Source organism: Canis aureus, chromosome 29 (genome assembly GCF_053574225.1).
Source record: "Canis aureus isolate CA01 chromosome 29, VMU_Caureus_v.1.0, whole genome shotgun sequence".
NCBI lineage: Eukaryota > Metazoa > Chordata > Mammalia > Carnivora > Canidae > Canis > Canis aureus.
In genome coordinates this window covers 32,854,436-32,879,116 of record NC_135639.1, presented here as the reverse complement: position 1 = coordinate 32,879,116, position 24,681 = coordinate 32,854,436, and the positions used below count along the sequence as shown (strand labels likewise).

At 37.7% G+C, this 24,681-nt stretch overlaps 1 protein-coding gene across 2 annotated transcripts in view; it reads right to left on the bottom strand.

The window, feature by feature from the left end:
• NOC3L (NOC3 like DNA replication regulator) overlaps positions 1-24,681 on the bottom strand; it is a 46,076-nt gene that overhangs the window by 14,308 nt on the left and 7,087 nt on the right. For both annotated transcript variants that reach the window (XM_077878329.1, XM_077878328.1), the window contains exons 6-21: positions 24,130-24,260; positions 21,275-21,436; positions 20,644-20,737; positions 17,438-17,613; positions 16,907-17,035; positions 11,338-11,469; positions 9,305-9,385; positions 8,912-9,012; positions 6,289-6,361; positions 6,114-6,177; positions 5,960-6,031; positions 4,426-4,607; positions 3,489-3,617; positions 2,742-2,839; positions 1,264-1,348; positions 789-928 (exon numbers count right to left, since the gene is read on the bottom strand). In XM_077878329.1, coding sequence (XP_077734455.1) covers positions 800-928; positions 1,264-1,348; positions 2,742-2,839; positions 3,489-3,617; positions 4,426-4,607; positions 5,960-6,031; positions 6,114-6,177; positions 6,289-6,361; positions 8,912-9,012; positions 9,305-9,385; positions 11,338-11,469; positions 16,907-17,035; positions 17,438-17,613; positions 20,644-20,737; positions 21,275-21,436; positions 24,130-24,260 — 1,838 coding nt within the window. In that variant the 3' untranslated portion in view covers positions 789-799. The remainder of the gene's footprint in view (positions 1-788; positions 929-1,263; positions 1,349-2,741; positions 2,840-3,488; positions 3,618-4,425; positions 4,608-5,959; positions 6,032-6,113; positions 6,178-6,288; positions 6,362-8,911; positions 9,013-9,304; positions 9,386-11,337; positions 11,470-16,906; positions 17,036-17,437; positions 17,614-20,643; positions 20,738-21,274; positions 21,437-24,129; positions 24,261-24,681) is intronic.

Sequence of the window (24,681 nt, the reverse complement as noted above, 5' to 3'; positions counted from 1 at the left end):
TAAGATCAAACTAGGTTACTTCTTAAAGTGTGTCATTCAGCAAGAGCCAATGAACTTGGCGTCCAATTTCAAGCTATTTTTTTTCTCAAAAATTTTCCTGAAAATATACTCATATATAGAACTTGTCTCATTTCCATCTATAGTGTTGCAATAAAAATGTACTTATTTCATTTGAGAGAGTTTGGTTATAAAGAGTAGCTGAATGGTAAAAAAAAAAAAAAAAAGCAATCTTGTGGTCTTGATTTTTCTGCACTCTATGCCCTTATTCTAATCTAGCAACTGTAATTCAATTAAGTTCACTCCAAAGATCTTTTTTAAATTATAACTTAAGATGTATATTGCTTTTGGGGTTTCTTTTTTTTTTTAGAGAGGAAGAGAGAGAACAGGGAATTCGGGTAGAGGGAGAGAGAGAATCTTAAGCAGACTCCACGCCCAGCGCAGAGCCCGATGTGGGGCTCAATCTCATGACCCTGAGATGATGACCTGAGCTGAAATCCAGAGTCAGACGCTCAATCGAGCCACCCAGGCGCCCGTAGATGTATATTAAGTCTTAAAAAGCAATGTCATTAAAAAACTTCAAAATATGGGAATGGAGGGCTTTCAATTCTCCTTTCTTAATTACAATTTCAGAATTGGGGCAGAACCCTGTGCCGTGCAAAGGGAAATTCTCCCTCCTCTATGCATTTTCTTAGGAAGCTTCCCTTGTATAAAAAGAGAATGTCCTAAATAAACTAGTATGTCTCTGTGTGCACCTAAACAAACATAAATATACAATAAAGTCCACTGACACTTCACTCTTCTACCGTAGTGATGTTTTCAAATATTTGGTGAAATCCAGAGGCAAGTGAGTAGCTGCTTCACTACAATGTCTTTTGATTAGTTGATTTAAATCTTCATTCAAAAATGAATCCCCTTGTAAAACTTCATTCTGAAAAAAAATGTTAAAAGTGACTCATATTAAAAGTTCTTTGTCATAAGCAAAAGCCAAGCCATGAGCAAAACTGAAAATGGCAACAGTGGACCCTGAACCAGCACATGACACCTGATAGTGACAAGCACTGGGTCAGGACCCGGACACATCCTACATGCCTACACCGAACAGAATGGTCTCATGACCATCTCCCAGAGTCCCAATCCCACACATCCAGCCCACCATCAATTCCTGAACATGGGAAAAAAAAATCTGTAATGCAATTAGGAAGTTGGAATCAGTTAATAAGTTTTTATTTCATCTTTTAAAAATAATGAAAAAATCTCACACACCTTTCTTTTGGAACTTGAAGATTCAACAGGAGGATTGAATGTCATTGCAGCCATGCTGTATGTCTCAAAGAGTTCTGCAGCAGATCTATAATCACAGAAGGAATGTAAAGACATCACTCTATCTGGATATCTAGAAAATAATTAGACTGTACCCAAAGAGAAGGACTCATTATTCTAATGGGCAGCCCAGTTTAGCACCACCTTCAGCCCAGGGCCTGTTCCTGGAGACCCAGGATCGAGTCCCACGTTAGGCTCCTGCATGGAGCCTGCTTCTCCCTCTGCCTGTGTCTCTGCCTCTCTCTCTCTCTCTCTCTCTGTCTGTCTCTCATGAATAAATAAATAAAATCTTAAAAAAAAAAAAAAATGCCAGAAAAGGATCATGAATAAGAAAGCTGATGGGTAATTGTTTTCTTCTTCTCCATTTTAAAAAAACGAGGCTGGAGGACAGATAGGACGTATGAGGGAAAAAAGTAAATGGCATTTAATAAGGCCAAAAGTTATCTCTATTCTGCCCAGAAGGAAAAGGGTTCACAGAAAACTAGAGTTTATGCCTCATTTAGAATGAGGAAGCAGCTGACTTCTTCTGCCATGTAGAAATATACAGCTACTTTGCCAAATCTCCCAGTACTTCAAGAGAAGCTGGAACTTTTATTTTTAGGTGTACTTGTCCAATATTTAAAACATAGCAAAAAATTCAATTTTTGTTTAAACTCTGAAGAGGCCAGAATATCTGCTGGCCTATGGTCACTTGTCTGTGATCTCCAAATTCAAGAAACCAGGGGCTGCAAGTGAGGAGAAAAATCTACAGCAAACTATTAATTCTGAGCTGTGAGTACATTACAAGGTGTCTCTTATGTCATTTTCTTTTCCATGGAAAAAGGTCATTATTCTTTCAACTGTTTGGTACTTTTGAAATTTTTCAAAGTAAGAAGTTGGAAAGGAAACTTCTCCCAGCAGGACCCTAACTCCCAATCTGGAGCATCCAATGGAGGCTGGGGGGCAGATGTGGCCACACTACACCAAGGGGACTGCGAGGCCCATGGAGAAAACTGTGGCCTCTCTGAGTGGCAGTGTTCCAAAGCACTTCTCTTCTCTCAGTTCTGCCCTGCTGGCTTCAGCAGGACCATCGGGAGGAGGGGACACGGGACTCTCACTGTGGCTGGACTTGTGAATCGTCACATCTAGCAAATACAGCATTATCTTACTAAATGTCGGGCATTTGTGTTTTCACTATTCTTTCAATTTACCTGGATGTGTGAAACTTTTTATAACCAAAAACACATTAAGTGATCATCAAAAACACACTAACAAAATCACAGTCAGCATGTTTTCTCCTTAGAACAATTCAGGAATACAAATCAAGACCAAATCTAGATCAACTGGCACTTTGTATTTCCAAACCTAGGGCTTCCTAAAGCAGACTTCTCAGAGCAAATAGTGACCAATGGCAGGCCTGACACAGCGGGGCTGGCTACTACCTCCGGCTCAACTCTGGCTTGAGCGCTGCCGAGCCTTCAGAGGGGGCTCCGGCCATCAGGTGGGCCGCAAATCTCCGCACAATGGGATGGTAATGTCTCTGAAGGACAAACAGGACAACCACATTTTGCACGTCAGTAATTTATAAAAGACCAACCACAGCAAAGATATTCTTTAATAAACACTATTTCTTAAAATCACAGATACGTATGTAATTCACAGTAACCACATACCGAAAGAAAAAATACTCTTTGCTCACATGATTACATTAATCTGATGACCAAGTTACCAGTGACATAGCTTAGTCTAGCTTTTACAGTATGAAAAGAGTAATCTAAAAGCAATTTCTCTTTTAGAGTGGAAAAAGTTAGCTTACAACAGGTTTCCTGAGACATATCTGCTATAAGTCTCCCTCTATGTCCACACTCAAGGATAAGGACACAGGCCACCCTCTTGAAACTGAGAGGCAACTTGTCTCATTGGGTGGGGCCATATGCAGATCTTCTATTCTGAATAGTGTTGGGGAAAGATTTCAGTAATTTTTCTAAACTTCACCCCACAAAACTGCCATTTTCCACTTTCCTAGAAAATGTACCTCAACATCTTTAAGACCAAAGTGAAATGTAGACTATTAAAACAAGAATTCTACAAAAAGCCATCCCAGAACAAAATTATATTGAGGATTCTGGGAAATAACTACTTGGGGAAAAACTGAAAAACACTGCTCACAGAAAAAAGGTCATCCTTACCTGCAGTGCATGCAATTCCCAAAGCGCAGTGTTCTGAGCATTACAGTACTCGGGCTCATCCAACTCAGGAAGGAAAACCCCACTGCCCTGAGATTCGTTGTCAAGTAATAGATCTGTTTTTGGGAAAGTCTGCAAAAATGCCACATAAAAAGAATTAAATTCATATTCATAAAGAATATTAGGTTCTGTATTTTCATTTCTGTTTAAATTTAATTTGAAAAAAATTAAAATAAATTTAATTTGATTTTATGCTTATATGAAGAGCTATATGCGGGGCACCTGGCAAGCTCAGTGGGTGGAGGAGTGACTCTTGATCTTGGGGTCATGAATTCAAGCCCCACATTGGGTATGGATAGAGCCTACTTAAAAAATAAAATATTTTTTAAAAAGAGCTATGAACACATGTACTTTATAGCTGTATTTATACTGACACAGAAATGTGTTCGTCAACATTGTAACACTAAAAAAAAAGTTGAATAACGTATATCTTAAAAAAATTGTGTTGTTGCCCGGGTGGCTCAGCGGTTTAGCGCCGCCTTCAGCCCAGGGTGGGATCCTGGAGACCTGAGATCAAGTCCCGCGTTGGGCTCCCTGCATGGAACCTGCTTTTCCCTCTGCCTGTGTCTCTCATGAATAAATAAATAAGATCTTTAAAAAAAAAAAAAAAAAAAAGTTGTCTTGTCTATGTGTGCTGTATGTGTTTATATGTGAATAAAAAAAGTCTGCTGGAAGAAGAAAACTCCCCAAATGGTAAATGGTTACCTCTGCAGAGTGTCAACAGGGGTAGGAATGCTTTCTTTTTGTAATTTTATATACTTCTTTTCTCTCTGGATTTTGCCGTTAATCACAGTAATAACACAAATAGGGAAAAAAAGATGCGAAGACAGCACTGTTATATTACCAGAACTTAGCTATACTCCTTTGTATCATTACTTACATGCATTAATATTCTGTTGGTTGCTAAAATGCCAATGCTTGAATTTGGAAGAACGTGAAGAGCAAGGGTACAAAGACGCTTGATGAAGGCAAGGGCTCTCTGCTGAGAAACCTGCTTTCTGCGCTTAGTTAGCATGACATCAAGGCACTGGAGTACAATCTCAACATCTTCATTGGTAGCACCTAAAACAGCAGATATACCCTTCAGGGCTGTTCTCATTGCGTTTTTGTTTATTTTTTAATTCAATTAGCAACATATTAGTTTCAGATACAGAATTCAATAATTCATTGGTTGCATGTAATACCCAATGCTCATCACATCACATGCCCTCCTTAATGCCCATCACCCAATTACCCCATTCCATCCCGCAACATTCCCTCCAGCAACCCTCAGTTTGTTTCCTATAGTTAAGAGTCTCTCATGGTTTGTCTCCCTGATTTCTTTCCATTCCATTTTCCCCTCCTTCCCCTATGATCCTCTGCTTTGTTTCTTAAACTCCACTTGAATGAGGGATGCCTGAGTGGTTCAGTGGTTGAGCGTCTGCCTTTGGCCCAGGGCATGATCCTGGGGTCCTGGGATCAAGTCTCACATCAGGATCCTGCATGGAACCTGCTTCTCCCTCTGCCTGTGTCTCTGCCTCTCTTTCTGTGTGTCTCTCATGAATAAATAAAAATCTTAAAAAAAAAAAAAAAACTCTACATGAGTGAAACCATATAACTGTCTTTCTCTTACTGACAATTCTAAGCATAATACCCTCCAGTTACATCCACATCAGTATAAACAGTAGGTAATCGACCTTTCTGATGGCTGAGTAGTATTCCATTGTATATATAACCACATCTTTTTTTATCCATTCATCTGGCAATGGACACCTCAGCTCTTTCCAGTTTGGCTATTGTGGGTATTACTGCTATAAACACTGGGTTGCAGGTGCCCCTTTGGATCACTATCTTTGTACTTTGGGGGTAATACGTAGTTTTATTACTTTTCCATTACATAACTTCACTGCACTCCAGATAAACCCAAGCTGAACTGTCATACCTGTCCCAAATCATTTCCCTAACCAATGAGGTAGTGCTATACTACTCATGAGACAGAGAGGGTTGTACTACAGCTCCAGTCAATTCCAGAAATTCTCTCTCCAATTCTTATGAAACATTAAATATAGATGTGTGGTCCTCAGAGGCCAACATTTTAACACACCAATTCTGATTTCTCATTTTTCATTGTTATACCAGTCACAAGATATTCTTAAAAGATAAGTATTTATTAAAAACACATTATCATGGGATCCCTGGGTGGCACAGCGGTTTGGCGCCTGCCTTTGGCCCAGGGCGCGATCCTGGAGACCCGGGATCGAATCCCACAACGGGCTCCCGGTGCATGGAGCCTGCTTCTCCCTCTGCCTGTGTCTCTGCCTCTCTCTCTCTCTCTCTCTGTGACTATCATAAATAAAAAAAAATAAAATAAAATAAAATAAAATAAAATAAAGTGTCTAAAAGAAAAAAAAGACACATTATCAAAATGTACATACCTGCATGTAACTTAAACAGTGTTTTATATAGATGTGTATAGAATTTCATCGGATCAATATTCAGAACATCACCTTTGAAATTACAACAAACAATTAGGTATGTTACAGCCTCCACAGGTAAAGCAAACAAAACTTGATTAAGAAAATATCTTACCTTGCCCAGAAAGAATATGAAAAGCAGTCTGTACACAGTGAAGACTTTCTCGATAGCTTAGGTCCTTCAAAAAAAAAAAAAAGAGAGAGAGAGAGAGAGAGAGAGAGAAAAGGACATTAAGGATAATAATCAGCATTTGTATCTTAAAAAGTAATTCATTAATAGAGTTACTTACACCAGACTCAATGAGAGTATGAAGTACTACTAATAAATCATCAAAAAACTCCACATTTATAAGGTGAGCAAACCTAGAATCAAACAGATTCTAGTTAATCGGTGACCTAAAAGCAGAAATAAAACAGCTAGGAATTAATTTTGACTTTAAAGGCATATTTGTAATATTCCTTATTTCAATGTTAGTTCCAATGGAGATATTGGTAATTATTGATACTTTTTATTAATTGAAAATGGTCTTTATGACAATTCATCCACAGCTGGACACTATACTCTATGCTCAGCAGGAATATATAAGAGGCACTAAATAAACTGAAAATATTTCAGGAATATTTCTGCCCTACAAAACAAGTTCTTAAAAATGAACAATGCCCCAAGGAAAGTTTATCAGCTACCGAGCTGTTCTAACTCATAAAAGGGCCAAAAGCATCAGCTTCTGGGAAAACGGGAAGCAGGAAAAAGGGAAAGGAGGAGAGACTTTTACAGGAATACGGAAAAAATATTTACTAAAGCTTTAAAAATAAAATGGAAAGAATATTGGACATACAGTCTAATTCAAGTTCTGCAATTACTTGCCTATGTGATCCTTTTCAGTCCTGGGCCTCTGTTTCTAGGAATAATTGAGATCACTCAGTAGAGTTATAGGAAGAATAATCTGATCTACTAAAGGTGAGAGCACTTTGTAGCGTATAAAATACTAGGCATTGAAGTACTTAAAGATTTTTCAGTATTAGTGCAAGAGCCTTTGACACTATGTAAATCTCAGAACAAGAAAGAATCTTAAAAGTGATATATTCTCCATGTACCAGTATGGCTTTTTTGTGAAGCAACTGGGCAGTATTTTTTTTTTTTTTATATTTTTTATTTATTTATTTATTTATTTATGACAGTCACACAGAGAGAGAGAGAGAGAGGCAGAGACACAGGCAGAGGGAGAAGCAGGCTCCATGCACCGGGAGCCCGACGTGGGATTCGATCCCGGGTCTCCAGGATCGCGCCCTGGGCCAAAGGCAGGCGCCAAACCGCTGCGCCACCCAGGGATCCCGCAACTGGGCAGTATTTATCAAAATTTTAAAAGAGCAGACCCTCTGACCTGCCGACAATATATGCACACAAGCGCATGAAGATATTTTCAGTGCAGCACAGGGCACAGGCCAAATAAAAGTATTATTGATCCATAAAATGGAATATCCCAAATGTTAAAAAAAAAAAAAAAAAAAGTGGACATAATCATGCCAACATGAAAAGTTACCCAAAGTAACCATTTTATCAACAAGGAAAATACAAAGTACAGAGCAGCATACAGAGCATGATTCTACCTGTGTGACAAAAAGACAGACTCATGTACATATCTAGGAGTAGAATTTGTCATTTTTAATTTTATATTCTTTTGAACCATCTGAATTTTTAAAGTAAGAATGTATAATTAAAAACTTTTTAAAATAAAGGAATTGGTCATTGAAAAACAAACAGTAAGTCCTATCCAATGTAGGAATAGTCCCTTGTCTGACCAATCTCTCTTCAAATCTTTTCAGTAACAAGGCCCAATTACTTTTTTTTTAAATTTTAGTTATTTATTCATGAGAGACATACAGAGAGACGCAGAGACATAGGCAGAGGGAGAAGCAGGCTCCATGCAGGGTGCTCAATGCGAGACTCGATCCTGGAACTCCGGGATCATGCCCTGAGCCAAAGGCAGACACTCAACCACTGACCCATGCAGGTGTCCCAGCCAAATTACTTTAAAATCCCATTGCCAAATAGCTACAATCATTAGGAAGACATTTCTTATACTAAACAGAACTTGCCTTTTCTCTCTTCCAACCATATATCCTATTTCTAAAGCTGTGCTATCCAACAATGACAGGTACTAGCACTTGCAGCTATTAGGCATTTAAAATGGGGCTAGTCCAACTGAGATACCCTGTCAGTGTGAAATATTCTCATCAGTTTTTATGAAAAAAAGAACATCAAATATCTCAATAAGTACTGACTGTACATCAAAATATTTTAGATAAACTGAGTTTAATATATTAAAATACATTAAAATTAATTGCCCGAGTTTTTTTTTACCTTTTTAATGTGGATAACAGAAAACTTTAAATTCCAGAAGTGGTTTACAATATAGTTCCACTGCACTAGCCTACAGGATACTACCTCAAATATCTGGAAAACTATCACAACCACCATTATTCTAGCTCACTATACCACCCCAACAGGCTCACCAGAACACACTGAGAGATTTCTCTTTACAAAAGAAAAGACTGCACAGGACTCGAGAAATGATGTGCAAGCAGGATTAGAAGACTCAGGAGTCGCCTACATGGACCACACAAGAGTCTGACAGTGGGTCAGACCACAGTGCAGACAAAACAGTCTGAGACAAACCTCTGCAACCTAAAACATAGTCAGCAGAAGGAGTTACTGAAGGAGATTTAAAAAAGAAAAGATTTGAGATGAGAAAACTAAAAAGACAGCGTTATGAAGAGTTTCGAGGAAAGGCTGGTGACAAACAGAAATGGAAAAGGACCCGGGGTCAGCATGAGTGAACCTTCGTTAAGAGTCATGGGTTTTTTTATTTATTTGGAAAGAGTCTAAAAGGCGTCAACCTACACAGCCCTTACTTGGCAAGGCCTTCTAGAACTGCTGGCAGGAGAGGTGACCTCTGGGCCTTCTTCAATATTCTGAAGTAGGTTACAAACACAATATTCAGAGTCTCTGTGTGCTGGCAGAAGAAGCAGACAAAATGACTTGTGAGTATAACCCTGTCTCCTTTCTTCCGAGTTTCCACAACAAGGATGGTGAAAGCTCAACCTTCTGTCCCCTCCCCACCCTCTCCACAATCCAACAGAACAGGATGAAGCTATGTGCCCTGTGATGTCACGAGACCAGCAATGATCACATCAAAGCCTCAGGACTTAAACCCAGATTCTACAACCACAAGTTGCAACAATAGCCTCTAGTTAAAACCCTTTCATAAAACATTTTAAAAGCGTGAGAGAATGTGAACTGCCTACCAGTTTAAGTTTTCTCTCTGTGCTCTCTGAAGCTTCTGCCTCCAGAAGCTCTCGCTCTAGTTTCTCTTCTGCTTTCTTCCACTGTAAAGAGACAGGGAAAAGGAGAGTAAGAGCATGCAGCACTGAGTGAAAATGCATGCTTCAGAGGCAGAATACTAAGTATCCCGAAACACACACCACAAATGTCTGTGAATACAAACACAAGTCAAATGTACACAGACCTGGAGAGGTGGCTAACCCCAACCACAGAGAGGACAGCGCTGCCTCTAGGGAGGACGGTGAGAACAAGACTGGGGAGAGGGACACGGGGACTCTTAACTCTATCGCCAATGGTTTCTTCTCATGAATGGAACTGAGGGAAGTCTACAAATATCTGCTCGTTGTGAAAGGTACATACGTGGGATACTTATTCTCTGGAGTTTTCTCTAATTTAAGTTTTTTCAAAAGAAAAAAAAAAAAAGGAACACATGGAGCCCTTATTGTTAAATCATCTATACCATGGAAATTAGTCATCAACGATACTTCCTTAACACGTTTATATACAATGCATAAAACCAGATACTAGAGAGAAATTCAACAAAGTAATCAGTTTTTCCACATCCTTATGCTGTATGAGCAGCAAATAATGGTTACTCAGCTGCCTGACATGCAGGGACCAACTGAGAAAGGGTTTCCTGCCCTCATGCAAGTTAAGGAGCTGCCATGTTCTTAGAGGGCCCTCTGTTTCCACACCACAGCTATGTACATGCTGTTTCTAACAGGATATCCCAATCTATTTTAGGATATTGGGTATATTAGGATACCCAATCTATAAATAATTAAAATATTTACCTTCATTTGTTTCCAATCATTAAGTCTACTTTGGTATTTCTATCCCCTTTTCAAAATTTGTTAGATACATTCAAAGATGGATATCCCTGAAAATTTTTTGTTTTGTTTTTATAAGCAATTTGATAACCCTAATTAAATACTTAGAAATGTTCTGAGAATAACAATGCTGGTGGTAGTCATTAATGTTTATAAAGCATGCCCAGGGTCACGCACTTACTAAATGCTTTACCTACATCATCTTATTAAAATGCACAGTGACCCACAAGGTATGTGCTGTTACTAGCTCCATTTCTCAAAATTAAAAAATGTTACCAAAGTTTCATACTAAATAAACAAGGGCTGGAATTTCAACCTAGGTTTCAAATAAAAGCCAAAACAGAAACATTAACAAAAACCTACTTTGTTGCCAACTTTACATGACTATCCCCTTCCTGTCAAGGAAGGGATCTCAGAATCACAATGAATCTAAGACAATCTGAAGAGCAAAAAAAAAAAAAATAAAAAGCCAACACTTCAAAGAAATTTTTTAATTGTTCTTTTTGCCAATGAATTGTCAGTTTAATTAAGTTAATAAAGCACTTCTTGGGATCTCTGGGTGGCGCAGCGGTTTGGCGCCTGCCTTTGGCCCAGGGCGCGATCCTGGAGACCCAGGATCGAATCCCACATCGGGCTCCCGGTGCATGGAGCCTGCTTCTCCCTCTGCCTGTGTCTCTGCCTCTCTCTCTCTCTCTCTCTGTGACTATCATAAATAAATAAAAAATTTTAAAAATATATAAAAAGAAGGATATAAATTAAAAAAAAAAAAGCACTTCTTTGCAATAACTGGGAAAAATAAAATTTTCTAAATATCAGGTTTTGACATATTTGTATTTATGATTTAAATATCTATGCCTGGGGGCAGCCCGGGTGGCTCGGCGGCGCTAAACCGCCGTCAGCCCAGGGCCTGATCCTGGGGTCCCGGGATCGAGTCCCACGTTGGGCTCCCTGCATGGAGCCTGCTTCTCCCTCTGCCTGTGTCTCTGCCTCTCTCTCTGTGTGTCTCTCATGAATAAATAAAAATCTTAAAAAAAAACTATAAAAAAAATAAATATTAAAAATAAATATCTCTGCCTGTGCCTATACTATGATTTTATTTTTTATTTTTATTTTTTTTATACTATGGTTTTAATTTCAAGTCAAACAAAAAAGGAAATCAACCAAACCTTTCTCTGCATTCTTGATAGAGTTTTTCTCTTTTCCTTGAAAGTCATGAACTTTTTTGGTTTATTAATGTCCTCTGTATCTTTTTTCACTTCTAATTCCTTGATTCTTAAGCACAAGAATGTCTTTAACATCTAATATGAAGAAAACACAATAAAGAGCTTAATATTCATATTTCCCTCAAAATCTTTACACAGAAAAAGCATTCAAAAAGGTTTTTCTTCCTTTGTACCAAAACAAAAACACCTATGACACACCTTTTATCACCTTTCACACAACGCTAAACATATCTTATTGCTAAACATATTTGGTGATCTGTGTCTAGAAAAGAATACTAGTATTTGGCTAGATATACATAATGTTATTTTGCAGTGTAATGAGTATAAGGACGAGATAACACATTACCTGGCATCGGTAGATAGAATTACAAAGAGCGGACAGGCCAGAAAAAGGTTTGGACCAGTATGGGAGGAGAGGATGTAAATCAGATATTTGTAAACCAGCTTTAATTTACCAAACCAGCCTCTATTTTGCAGTTAGGAGTTCTAATCTTCATCTTTTCCCCCCCAATTAAAAACAAAAAACAAAACAAAAAAAAACACGTAGACCAATGTTGTTAACTTTAAGTTATTCATCTCCAACTTCACCAAGAAACCAAGTTTCTGGTTCACTAGTCTAGAGTAGGGCCCTGTAATTTGTATTTCTAATTCCCAGCTGATGGTGGTCCAGGAACACAATGAAACTACTGCCTTAAGCCATTCAAAAAATCCAGAAACTAACGTAGAAATTGGTGTTTTGTGTACCACAGCAATCACCCAAACACAAAGACAAAAGGGGTTCAAATCCTAATTTTCTCTGGAAGAAACCATTCTACTGACCTCCTTCAGTCACAGCAGCATTCTTGGAAAAAAACACTTGAGAACTATTGGTTTGTGTTATTTTGATGCTCCATTATGTGTATTTGGGAGAAAGTGGAATATTTCAGTTTACAGGGCTTAAAGCACAGAATGGAAACAAGAAAGAATTAAAAGCAGAAGAGCAAACAGGAAGTCTGCTAGGAACCAGAAAGGGCAATATGAGTATTCTGTAGGTATTCTATGTGCTCATAAGCTATCATGCACCAAATAAAAAAATAACTCCAGATTAAAGATGGTCAACTAATCTTTGTCAAGGGCACCAAGAATACAAGGCAGAAAAGACAGTCTCTTCAAATAAATGGTGCTGGGAAAACTGGGTATCCACATGCAAAAGAATGAAACTGGACCTTCTGTTACACCACTCAAAAAATTAAAGTGAAATGGATTAAAGACATAAATATAAGACCCGAAACCATAAAACTCCTAGAACAACACATACAGAAAAAGCTCCTTGGCACTGGTCTTAGCAATGATTTTTTGGATAGGACACCAAAAAGCACAAGCAACAAAAGCAAAAATAAACAAATGGGACTGGGACACCTGGGTGGCTCAGTCAGTTAAGCGTCTACCGTTGGCTCAGGTCATGATCCCAGGATCCTGGGATCCAGTCTTGCATTGGGCTCCCTGCTCAGCGGAGTCTGTTTCTCTCTGCCCTCCCCCTGCTGTGCTCCTTCTCTCTCTCTCTCTCTCAAATAAAATCTTTAATAAATAAATAAACAAGTGGGACTACAATAAACTAAACAGTTCCTGCACAGCAAAGGAAACCATCAACAAAATAAAAAGACAACTACTAAATGGGAGAAAATATTTGCAAGCCACATATCTAAGATAATATCCAAAATATATGAGGAACTCCTACAACTCAATGGCAAAAAACAAATAACCTGATTCAAAAAATGAGCAAAAGACCTGAATAGACATTTTTCAAAAAAAGACATACAACAAATGGCCAGTAGATGTACAAAACAGTGTTCAGTAGCACTAATCATCAGGGAAATGTAAACCAAAACTACAATGAAAAGTCAACTCACACCTGTTAGAATGGCTGTTATCAAAAAGATAATAGGGGTGCCTTGCTGACTCAGAGGAGACAGCAACTCTTGATTTTGGGGTTATGAGTTCGAGCACAACACTGGGTGTAGAAATTACTTAAATAAATAAATATACTTTTAAAAAAAGGTAAGAGAAAATAAGTATTAGGATATGAAGAAAAGGAAACCCTTGTATGCTGCTAGTAGGAATGCAAACTGGTACAGCTATGGAAAACAGCACAGAAACTTCAGAAAATTAAAACAGAATTATCATATGATCTAGTAGTCCCACTTTTCTGGGTATATATCCGAAGGAAATGAAATCAGTATCTCAAAGAAATATGTGCACTTCCACGTTCATTGCAGCATTATTCACAATACAAAGATATGGAAACAGCCTATGTATCCATTAAAAGATCAATGAATAGAGAACCTGTGTTATATACATACAATGGAATATTATTCAGCCACTAAAAAAGAAGGATCCTACCATCTGTGATCAGAAATGAACCCGGAGGACATTCTAAGTGTAATAAGCTAAAGAGAGACAAACAAATACTGTACAATCTCACTTACATGGGGAATCTGAAAAAGTCAGATGTATACTAAAACAGTGGTTGCTGGGGGATGTGGGAAATATCAGAAATATCAGTCAAAGGATACAAACTTTCAGTTATAAGATAAATAAGCTCTGGGGGTTCTAATTTATAGCACAGTAATTAGTTAATAAAATTGTATTGTATAATCTGAAATATGCTAAGAGTAAATCTTCAGGATTCTCACCACAGAAAAAAGGTGAGAAGTTATAGATTTGTGATAGAGAGGTGATAATTTGACTGTGGTAATCATTTCACAATGTGTGTGTGTGTGTGTGTGTGTGTATATATAATCATGTTGTATAAATTTAAAACACATTGTACAGCCTAAATATAAAACAAACAAAAAAAACCCAACACATTAAAGAACGTACTTTATATTCTAACATCACTAAAATTAAGTGTTTCCCTCTGTGCAAGTTTCACATATAAGCCATATTATCTGATCACTCTACAGTTCTCACTAACGATGCTAAGTATTTTCTCTTTAAGCCCAATATTTTTAACATTAGCTGTCCTATTGAAATTATCAGCTTTAAGGAACAAAAGAGAATTAATAGCAAACAAAGACTTGAAATTAGGAAATAAAACCGTAGAAAACATCAGCTTCACAATTAAAACTACAGGACTATAAATGAAATTCATAAAAATATGTAAGACCCAAATGAAGACAATTATAAAATTTCACTTAAGAACATAAATGAAGGCTTAAATAATGGCAAGATACATATTCTCTTTTTGTTTTGTTTTTTTTAAGATACATATTCTCAAATAGAAAAAAGTCAATTCTGGGGCGCCTGGGTGGCTCAGTTCGTTAAGCATCTGCCTTCGGCTCAGTTCATGATCTCAGGGTCCTGGGATGGAGCCGCCTTCTGGGCTCCCTGCTCAGTGGGGAATCTGCTTCTCCCTCTCCTTCTGCCCCTTCCCTGCTTCTGCTCTTTCTCTCATTATCTCTCAAATAAATAAAATCTTAAAAAAAGAAAAAAAAAGTCAATTCTATAAATAATTCTCCCAATCTAATCTATAGTTTGAATCAATTCCAATCAGAATCTCTATGTGAACTATTTTGAGAGGACAAATAAAAAAATCTCATTCTAAATTCCATCTGAAGTAATATATAAAAAGTAATTTAAATATTTTGGAGGAAAAAAAGGGGGCCAATGTCTTTTATCAGTAACGCCCGTTTTGATCAGTACCATCCTACCAAGTATACTATATAGATGTACTATACTACACATTATAGATATACAGCTACAGTTATTAAAAATAGTGTATTACTGGGACGCCTTGGTGGCTCAGTGGTTGAGAACCTGCCTTTGGCTCAGGGCATGATCCCGGGGTCTGGGAGCAAGTGCCACACTGGGCTCCTTGTGGGTAGCCTCCTTCTCACTTTGCCTCTCCCTCCCTCTCTCTTTCTGTCTTTCATGAATAAATAAAATCTTTTAAAAAATAGTGTATTACTTACAGGGGATTAACTGACTCAACAGAACAGAAAGAGTTCAAAATAAAATTCTGTGTAGGGATTTAAAATAAAATAAAGGCAGCATTTTAAATCAGCAGCAAAATGAAAATGGTATTGGAGTAACTGGCTATCCATTTCATTTTTTTCCCTTTTTTTTTTTTTTTTAAAGATTTTATTTATTTATTCATGAGCTACACAGAGAGAAGGAGAGAGAGGCAGAGACACAGGCAGAGGGAGAAGCAGGCTCCATGAAGGGAGCCTGACGTAGGACTTGATCCAGGGACTCCGGGATCATGCCCTGGGCCGAAGGCAGGCGCTAAACCACTGAGCCACCCAGGGATCCCGGCTATCCATTTCAAAAAGTATATGCATATGCAAAGTATATGCGATTATACCATAAACACACACAAAAAGTCAAATAGATTATTCAAAAATAAAAAATGAACATTCTTCTAGAAGGAGAAAATCTATAATCCTAGGATTAAAGAAGTCCTTCCATGAATGACAAAAATATAATCTCATATAGAAAGGGGGAAAAAATTACAGTCAATTAAAATGTAAAACTTCTTTAAGACAAAAAAGACAATACAAAATTAAATGGTAGAGCAACAAACAAATACTTGCGACTTACATAACCAAAACTTACTATCCTTATATGCAATGTAACCTCAACAAACACACCCAGCTTTTGTTTCTTTTATTCACTATTTTATATACTCAGGACCTAGAAGAGTGCCTAGTACATAGCTGATACTTATTGAAAGGAGTATCAAAAAAAGCATTATGTCATTAAAACAAATACCTGAGGAGAAAAACTAGCAGCAATATAAATGGGTAAAAAAATTCAAATGACTAATAAGTATATGGAAGTAAAACTTCACCAATAAAGACGTACAAACAAAATATATATATGAAAACACAAAGAATTATTTACCCACCAGACTAACAAGGACTAAATGGCAGAAACATTCAGCATTTGGTAGGTTGTTCTCAATGTGAGAACATAGTGATAAAATGTATTTGCAGGACAATGTGGCATTACCTCTCAAATTTATGAATGTGTATACTGTTGGATCCAACATCTAAAGTTTAAAAATTTAATCCAGGGACACCTGGGTGGCTCAGTGGTTGAGCATCTCCCTTCAGCTCGGGTCATGATCCTACTTCTCCCTCTGCCTATGTCTCTCTCTGTCTCTCATGAATAAATAAATAAAATCTTTAAAAGTAATAACAATTAAAGGAAACTACAGCAGACATTAAAAAGAATGAGATATGAGATCATCCCATACAACACAAAATGCAAACAGCTCCAGAACAACGTCCATAGAATAAATGCATTTCTATTCTAAAATCTAAGCATGTATTAAATTATTTTTAAAATATATAAACAAATATACACATCTATATCTATAAACATCTAGAATATGTACTAAGTTGTTAAGAGTACCTATACTTGAGGGAGTTTCCTACTTTATACACTTCTGCGAAGAATAAAATTCCTTGTAATGACTGAAAATTAACCTTATAATTTAAAAACAAATAAAATGCAAAAAAGGAAGGCTTACCTCTGGCCTAACTTCATAATTTCTGCCCTTCACAAAACCAGAAATTACTTTAATCACACCAAGGGAAGCTTGGCCTAATTTATCTTGCTTAAACAATTTCTTTACTGCCTCACAACACATTTCAGAGATCTGAAAAATAAAATGTTACACTCAGCCAGTTTTCTCAAGCTCAGCACCACTGGCATTTTAAGCCAAACAATTCTTCATGGGGGAGGAGAGGGGGCAGGGGGTGCTCCTGTGCATTGTGGGAAGTTGAGGAGCCCTGAGCCTTTACCCACAGGATGCTAGTAGAAGCCACTACAGTTGTGACAATCAAAACTGCGTGCAGCCACAGCCTCACATTCCCTGGAGGGTGAAACCACCTCCTGCTCAGAACCACTACACCAAACTTATGTTCAAAGAATTTTCTTAAAGAGGCAATGTTTAACAAAGTGATACTATTTTAGCAATAAATAATAGCTCCAGAAGAATTCTGAGGAAAAAAATAATCATAAACTCTATAATTTTGTATCCAGGATGACAGCAACCCACCGACTTTGACACGTCATTCATGAGAGGGACAATCAATACGATGATGTTGTTGTGAAAGTTGAAATGAGGTAGTGACACCAACAGCTCACACAGGCTCTTCACAGCCACTTCTGCCAGTCCTTTGTAGGCCTTTAAGGAAACTACATTACTTTTCTTCAGTTTCCTTTGCTTCCAGTCTAATCAAAAGATAACTGTAGTTACTTTACTTATTGATCAAAACTTCAACTAATTAGCTTTATTTTATAGTAATATGCAATAATATACTATGCAAATTCTTAAGTGAGTCGAGTCTACATTTTGACACAAGTACAAACGCTATCATAAAATTTATCTGCCATCATCTACATGGACTCTAATCATCATGTTAAGAACTTTGGCTCTCCATACATTTTAAAAGATGTATTATTAGAAGAAAAGGGTCTCAGGGAATAAATCGGGGCAGGGGGAGACAGAGAGCTGGATACCTTAAGGAATCCCTAGGCTTGCTCTACAGGCTTTCCCCCAAAACACTAGACCACAAGTCAAGAAGACTGGGTTCAAATCCTAGTAGTCGTCCATTAATTAGCTAGTGAATATGAGCAAGCTCCAGACTCTGAGCCTTCATCTCTTCCATGTTCCAAAAATCAGATCTGGAGAATCTAAAACAACATTTCCGTTGACTTCCTGCTAATGCTCTCTATGGGATCTTTACCCAGGAGGTCCAGATTTAAATTTTTCTTCAAAATAGCCAATGATTCACAGTACTTTTCTAGGAATTTCTACACACATACTTTGCTACCATAACACAGCACCTTGAATATGAAAAAACACTGGTTTTTCTAGAGTAGGTTCAACACTTCCTCCACATCATACACAACCAGAGATGAAAAAGACATATAGATGACAGTGCCTTTGTTTTAAGCTTGCTTCTCATGTATATGAGTTTTCCTCAAACAGGCTATATTCATCATAAGAACTGTATCTTCCATTTACTTAAAACTGACAAGACTTCATAATGGATGGATGAAGAGACAAAATGTGGTACATATATGTAATGGAATATTTTACAGGCTTAAAAAGGGAGGAAATTTTGACACATGCTAGAAGAATCTTGAAGACATTATGCTAAGTGAAATAAGCCAGTTATAAAAAGGACAAATATTGTATAATTCCACATATAAGTTGAGGTTCCTAGAGTCAGATCTATATTCAATTCAAATCAGAAAGTAGAATGGTGGTTACCATAGGCCGGGGGCAAAAGGGAATGGGGAGTTCATGTTTAATACATACAGAACTTGGGGCAGCCCGGGTGGCTCAGCGGTTTAGCGCCACCTTCAGCCCAGGACATGATCCTGGAGACGCGGGATCAAGTCCTGCGTCGGGCTCCCTGCATGGAGCCTGCTTCTCCTTCTGCCTGTGTCTCTGCCTCTCTCTCTCTCTCTCTGTCATGAATAAATAAATAAAATCTTAAAAAAAAAAAATACATACAGAACTTCAGCTGGGGAAGATGCCAAAGTGCTGCAGATGCATAGCGATGATGGGTGTATGATGCTGGATTTACTTAATGCCACACAAGTGTACACTTTAAAAATTGCGAAAATGACCAATTTAATGTTACATATATTTTACCATAATTTTTTAAAGATTTTATTTATTTATTTATAGAGACACAGAGAGAGACGGAGACACAGGCAGAGGGAGAAGCAGGCTCCATGCAGAGAGCCTGACGTGGGACTCAATCCAGGGTCTCCAGGATCACGCCCCGGGCTGCAGGTGGCGCCAAACTGCTGCGCCACCGGGGCTGCCCCCCCCCCCCCTTTTTAAAAGATTTTATTTATTTACTTATAGCATAATTTTTTTTTAACTTGAAAAAAGTACTTCATAATGGTCCCATCCGCTTAGAAAAGGCCTACACCTGCAGGGTACAATACAGAGGCCACAAACCACATGTGACAAGTGAGTAGTTGACCTGTGGCTAGTCCAAATGCAGATGTGCTGTAACTTAGTACCAAAAAAAAAAAAAAAAAAAGGAATGTAAAACACCTCACTAATTTTTAAAATTGACTACATGTTGAAATAATAACATACATAGTAATTTTATTACTTTTTACTTTTTTTTCTTAGTTAGTATGGTTACGTATTTTTTAAATGACATGTGTGTCTCACATTATATTTCTATTGGACAGTGTTGGTCTACACAAAGCTCCCAGGCCTTGGTATGTATGCTCCTAAGTAGGCTCCAGTTGGGAGGCCAGAGCACAGAAGCAACATCCACAGTACTCAGTCCCACCATCTCCTTCCTGCCCAACAGGATTCAGTAGTCCCGCTCCAGCTGAGATAGCAATTGGGTGATCCTTAGGCTCATTACTGAGTAAAGGAGCCCAAATGAGTTAAATGAAAGCACCAGAGACCTAGGCAACTGAATTCTTCTCCATTCATCCTCTAATTTTCATAGGTCCTTCTTTTCTGAACAAAGAAAAAGAAAATAAAAGTTTGATGGAAGAGTTTATCATCCATCTACTATGACTGACTTCTAAGTCCATTTTCAAGGCACTAATTTCATCCATTTCAAGTCATACTTCTCCCCTAATTACCCTACCCAAATAAAAACCAGCAGAATAATTTTCAACCATTCATAACTAAAGAAAGAAACATATATCCTTACTAGGGAAAGGCCTGGAGCAACAAAAATACTAACAGCTGATCAATACAGGGATAGGGCCTGTACAGGCCAGCCACAGTTATAAGCACCTTTATCTAGAAGTTAATTTCTCACAACAATCTTATGAAATAAGTACTTTTATTTATAAAAGAATGGAGACACAGAGAGATTAACTGATTTGCCCACCACATGGGTAGAAGTTAGAAAGCTCAGATTTGAACCCAGGCAGTTTGAACCCAGCAGTAGACTCTGCTCTTGACAACATGCTATACTGACTCTCACCACAGAGCACAGAATATAGAACTCCCTTGGGGATCCCTGGGTGGCTCAGCAGTTTAGCGCCTGTCTTCGGCCCAGGGCGTGATCCTGGAGTCCCAGGATCCACAGCAGGCTCCCTGAAGCAGCCTGCTTCCCCCTCTGCCTGTGTCTCTGCCTGCCTCTCTCTCTCTCTCTCTGTGTCTCATGAATAAATAAATAATCTTTAAAAAAAAAAAAAAAAAGAACATAGAACTCCCTTGCTGACCAAAGCTAAGTATGTTATATATTTTAAAAATGTTTAATATACCTTTAACCATTTGCTCCAGATTTTCCAAATAAAATTTATATTGGCTAACCAGGCCTTCTTCAAATTCTCTTAATTTTTGGGTTTCTTTGCGGATCTGAAAAAAAATAAAAGAGATCAATTATTTTTTAAAATCAAAATATCGAAATCCTGGGGCTCCTGGGTGGCTCAGTTAGTTAAGTAGCTGTCTTTGGCTCAGGTCATGATCTCAGCCCCACATCAGGCTCCCTACTCAGCCAGGAGCCTGCTTCTCTCTCTCCCTCTGCCCCTCCTCCCACTTGTCTCTCTCTCTCTTAAATAAACAAAATCTTAAAAAAAAACAGCAACACCTGAGTGGCTCAGCCATTGGGTGTGTCTTCTGCTCAGGGCATGATCCTAATCTCCTGGGATCAAGTCCATCAGGCTGCCTACAGGGAGCCTGTTTCTCCCTCTCTCTGTGTGTTTCTCATGAATAAATAAAATCTTAAAAAAAAAAAAAACTTAAAAAAACATATCAAAATCCTTAAATTAGCACAAAATATGAGTGCCAAGTATATACCCAGTCCTATAAAACAAACAACTCCTACTATTTCTCCCATCTCTAGCTCTCCAAAATGTTCAGTTTATTTTGTGTAGTAATTGTATGTATCATTACCTTGGTGGATTTTTCTGCTTCTGTGAGGGGTCGTATTTTATATGAAGGAGTAATGTCTTTAAATAACTCCATCAAGGAAACTATCACCAGCTTTCGAACAGTAACAGCCACATCAGGATCCTGTTCCATCAGCATAGAACGCAGTTCTTTTAATTTTTTAATCTGTTAAACAAATAGCTTATAAGGGCAGAGAAACCATGGTAAAACAATTATGAACAAAAGACAAGAGCCTCACATCTGGAACAAGTGGAATCCATATAATGACTCAGAGTCTAGTCAAGCCATATACAACTCCAGATATTACCCACATTACCAAAAGATAAACCACTAAAGCTAACCATATTTTTGTTAGAAGAGATACAGACTTTAAAAAAAAGTTTAAATTTATTAATTTACCTATTCACTGAAATTCTTTTTATTGGGTTTTCTTAAGGCATGTGTCCTGTTTCCCTAAAAACACTTTTTGAAATAAATTGTTATACACACATATCTGTGAATTAATCAGGAATTAAATATAATGTATCTATTAACTTTAACTACAAGACTCATACAAAAATCATTTGGTTTTTTTTTGTTTTTTTTTAATACAAAAATCATTTGTATGAAGTAATGCAGAAGTAAAAAAAAAATGGTTTCAATGAATGTGCTTGCTTTAATGAACTACTATTGCCTGCTGGATCTCTTGAGAGAAGCAATACTCTGGTTGGTTAGCAACATTTGCCACAGCAGGGGGTAGGATAAATATGTCACCACCTATCTGCTATCCCTAACTTGTTTGAGGCTCCAGAGCTGGAAGACCCAGATTCCAATCCAGTGGCTATTAAAATCATAATGAATTTACTTGAATTTTTTAAGGCTGTTATTCAACTGTAAAATAAGATTAACAGTTCTTTTCTTTATGGTTTTATAATGATTAAATAAGATGATACAGATAAGAAATATTCCAACAGGGATCCCTGGGTGGCGCAGCGGTTTAGCGCCTGCCTTTGGCCCAGGGCGCGATCCTGGAGACCCGGGATCGAATCCCACGTGGGGCTTCCAGTGAATGGAGCCTGCTTCTCCCTCTGCCTGTGTCTCCGCCTCTCTCTCTCTCTCTGTGACTATCATAAATAAATAAATTTAAAAAATTTAAAAAAAAAAAAAAAAAAAAGAAATATTCCAACCAACTTCCCCCAATTCTGTTCCAGATCTTCCCCTTTGTTTAAAAAAAGAAAAAAGAAAAAAAAAAACAAGAAAACAAGTACTACTCCAAAACATGTTTAGATGAAATTTTTTTTCTGCAAATGTAAATAATCTACTTTATTGTTCAATAAACAAATATATTCACAGTACGATGATGGGAACACCAACAGTAATAATAGTACCATTTTATATGACTTCATGTATATTTGATTATTTAATCCTCACAACAAAGTTTTAAAATAGGTACCATCCTCTTTTTAGTGATGAAGAAAATGAGTCTTGGCTAAAAGGACTTATCCAAAATCTAACAGGTAGTACTCTAGTTTTCTTGAATCCACATGTTGTAACCGTGACCATCTTCACCACTGTTTCCATGGCCCACTGATAATTCATTATAATTCTGATGTATTTCACTTAACATATTTTCCACTTGCAAGTACTCCTGAACTAATCTGACTTTTGTGTAGCATCTTCCTTATTAAAAATCCTGTCAAGGGATCCCTGGGTGGCACAGCAGTTTAGCGCCTGCCTTTGGCCCAGGGCGCGATCCTGGAGACCCGGGATCAAATCCCACGTCAGGCTCCCGGGGCATGGGGCCTGCTTCTCCCTCTACCTGTGTCTCTGCCTCTCTCTCTCTCTCTCTCATTCTCTGTGTGACTATCATAAATAAATAAAAATAAAAATAAAATTATAAAAAAAAAAAATCCTGTCAATCAGTCAAGCAAATCTGCAAATGGGTTCCTTCTCCCTCATCCAATTAGTTTTTACACTTACCACTTTCAGAGTTACATTAAATCCAGTATCTCCATTTATTTTTATTATTTTATTTTATTTTTTTATTTTTATTATTTTAAAGAGAGACAGGGGAGGGAGGTGGAGAGAGAGGAAGAGAGAATCTTAAGCAGGCTCCATACCCATCACAGATCCATGAGCCAGAGTCATGACCTAAGCTAAAATCGAGAGTCACGCTTAACTGACTGAGGCACCGGGCACCCCTCAGTATCTTCATTTAGAGATGAGGAAATCAGACTCAAGGGCACCTGCGTGACTCAGTGGTTGAGCATCTGCCTTTGGCTCAGGTCATAATCCTGGAGTTCCGGGATCGAGTCCCACGTCGGGCTCCCTGCATGGAGCCTGCTTCTCCCTCTGCCTGTGTCTCTGCCTCTCTCTGTCTCTCATGAGTAAATAAATAAAATCGTTAAAATTAAAAAAAAAAGAAAAGAAAAGAAGACTCAGATGAGGAAAATAAGACAAAGTGTTTAAGTGACTTTTCTAAGATTAAAAATTAATTTCAGATATAGGACTAGGCTAAGCTTCTGTCTACTCTTAATCTAGCTCAGTCATTGTGTTTTTTTTTTTAATCTAATTTTTTTTTTTTTTTTTTTATGATAGTCACAGAGAGAGAGAGAGAAAGAGAGGCAGAGACACAGGCAGAGGGAGAAGCAGGCTCCATGCACCGGAAGCCCGATGTGGGATTCGATCCTGGGTCTCCAGGATCGCGCCCTGGGCCAAAGGCAGGCGCCAAACCGCTGCGCCACCCAGGGATCCCTCAGTCATTGTGTTTTAATGTTTTTCCTTTTTGCGTGTGCTTATAGGTTATAAGGGAATCCTAAAATAGTATACATTTCCACCATATCTAATATGAAGAGCTCAAAGAAATTGGTACCACTTACATTAGTTTCTGGGTCTGATAATATGGCAGATGCCAAAGTTGCAATATGCATTTTCTTCTCCTGTAGTTTCTTCCTTCTTTCAATTAAATGTTCTTCTAATGTCAGTTCTCGAATGGGATCTTCAACAATCTCTGAAACAGGTTAGATTTCTCCTCTTAAACATTTCTTTACAAGTATTTACAAGAACCTTAATCAATACAATAAAATTCTTATAATAATAAAAAATAATAATGATAACTAACTTTTATAGAACACTTGCCATGGGCCAAGATTACTACAGATGATCAATCCTCTCAAAAATGCTATGAGGCAGGTACAATCATCATATCCATTTTGTACGTAGAAAATGAGGCACGGGAGAATAACTTGTTTATATTCATAGACCTAGCAGAAATGGAACTCAAACCCAGGTAGTCTGACTCGAGAGCTCATATTCTTAACTACTCTGCTAATAAACCTATAATAATTCCTAGTAATTAAGGGAAAAAGCAACCTGATTTAGTTTTTTAAAAAGAACACAATAATTAATAAGGGCACATGATGTAATGAGCA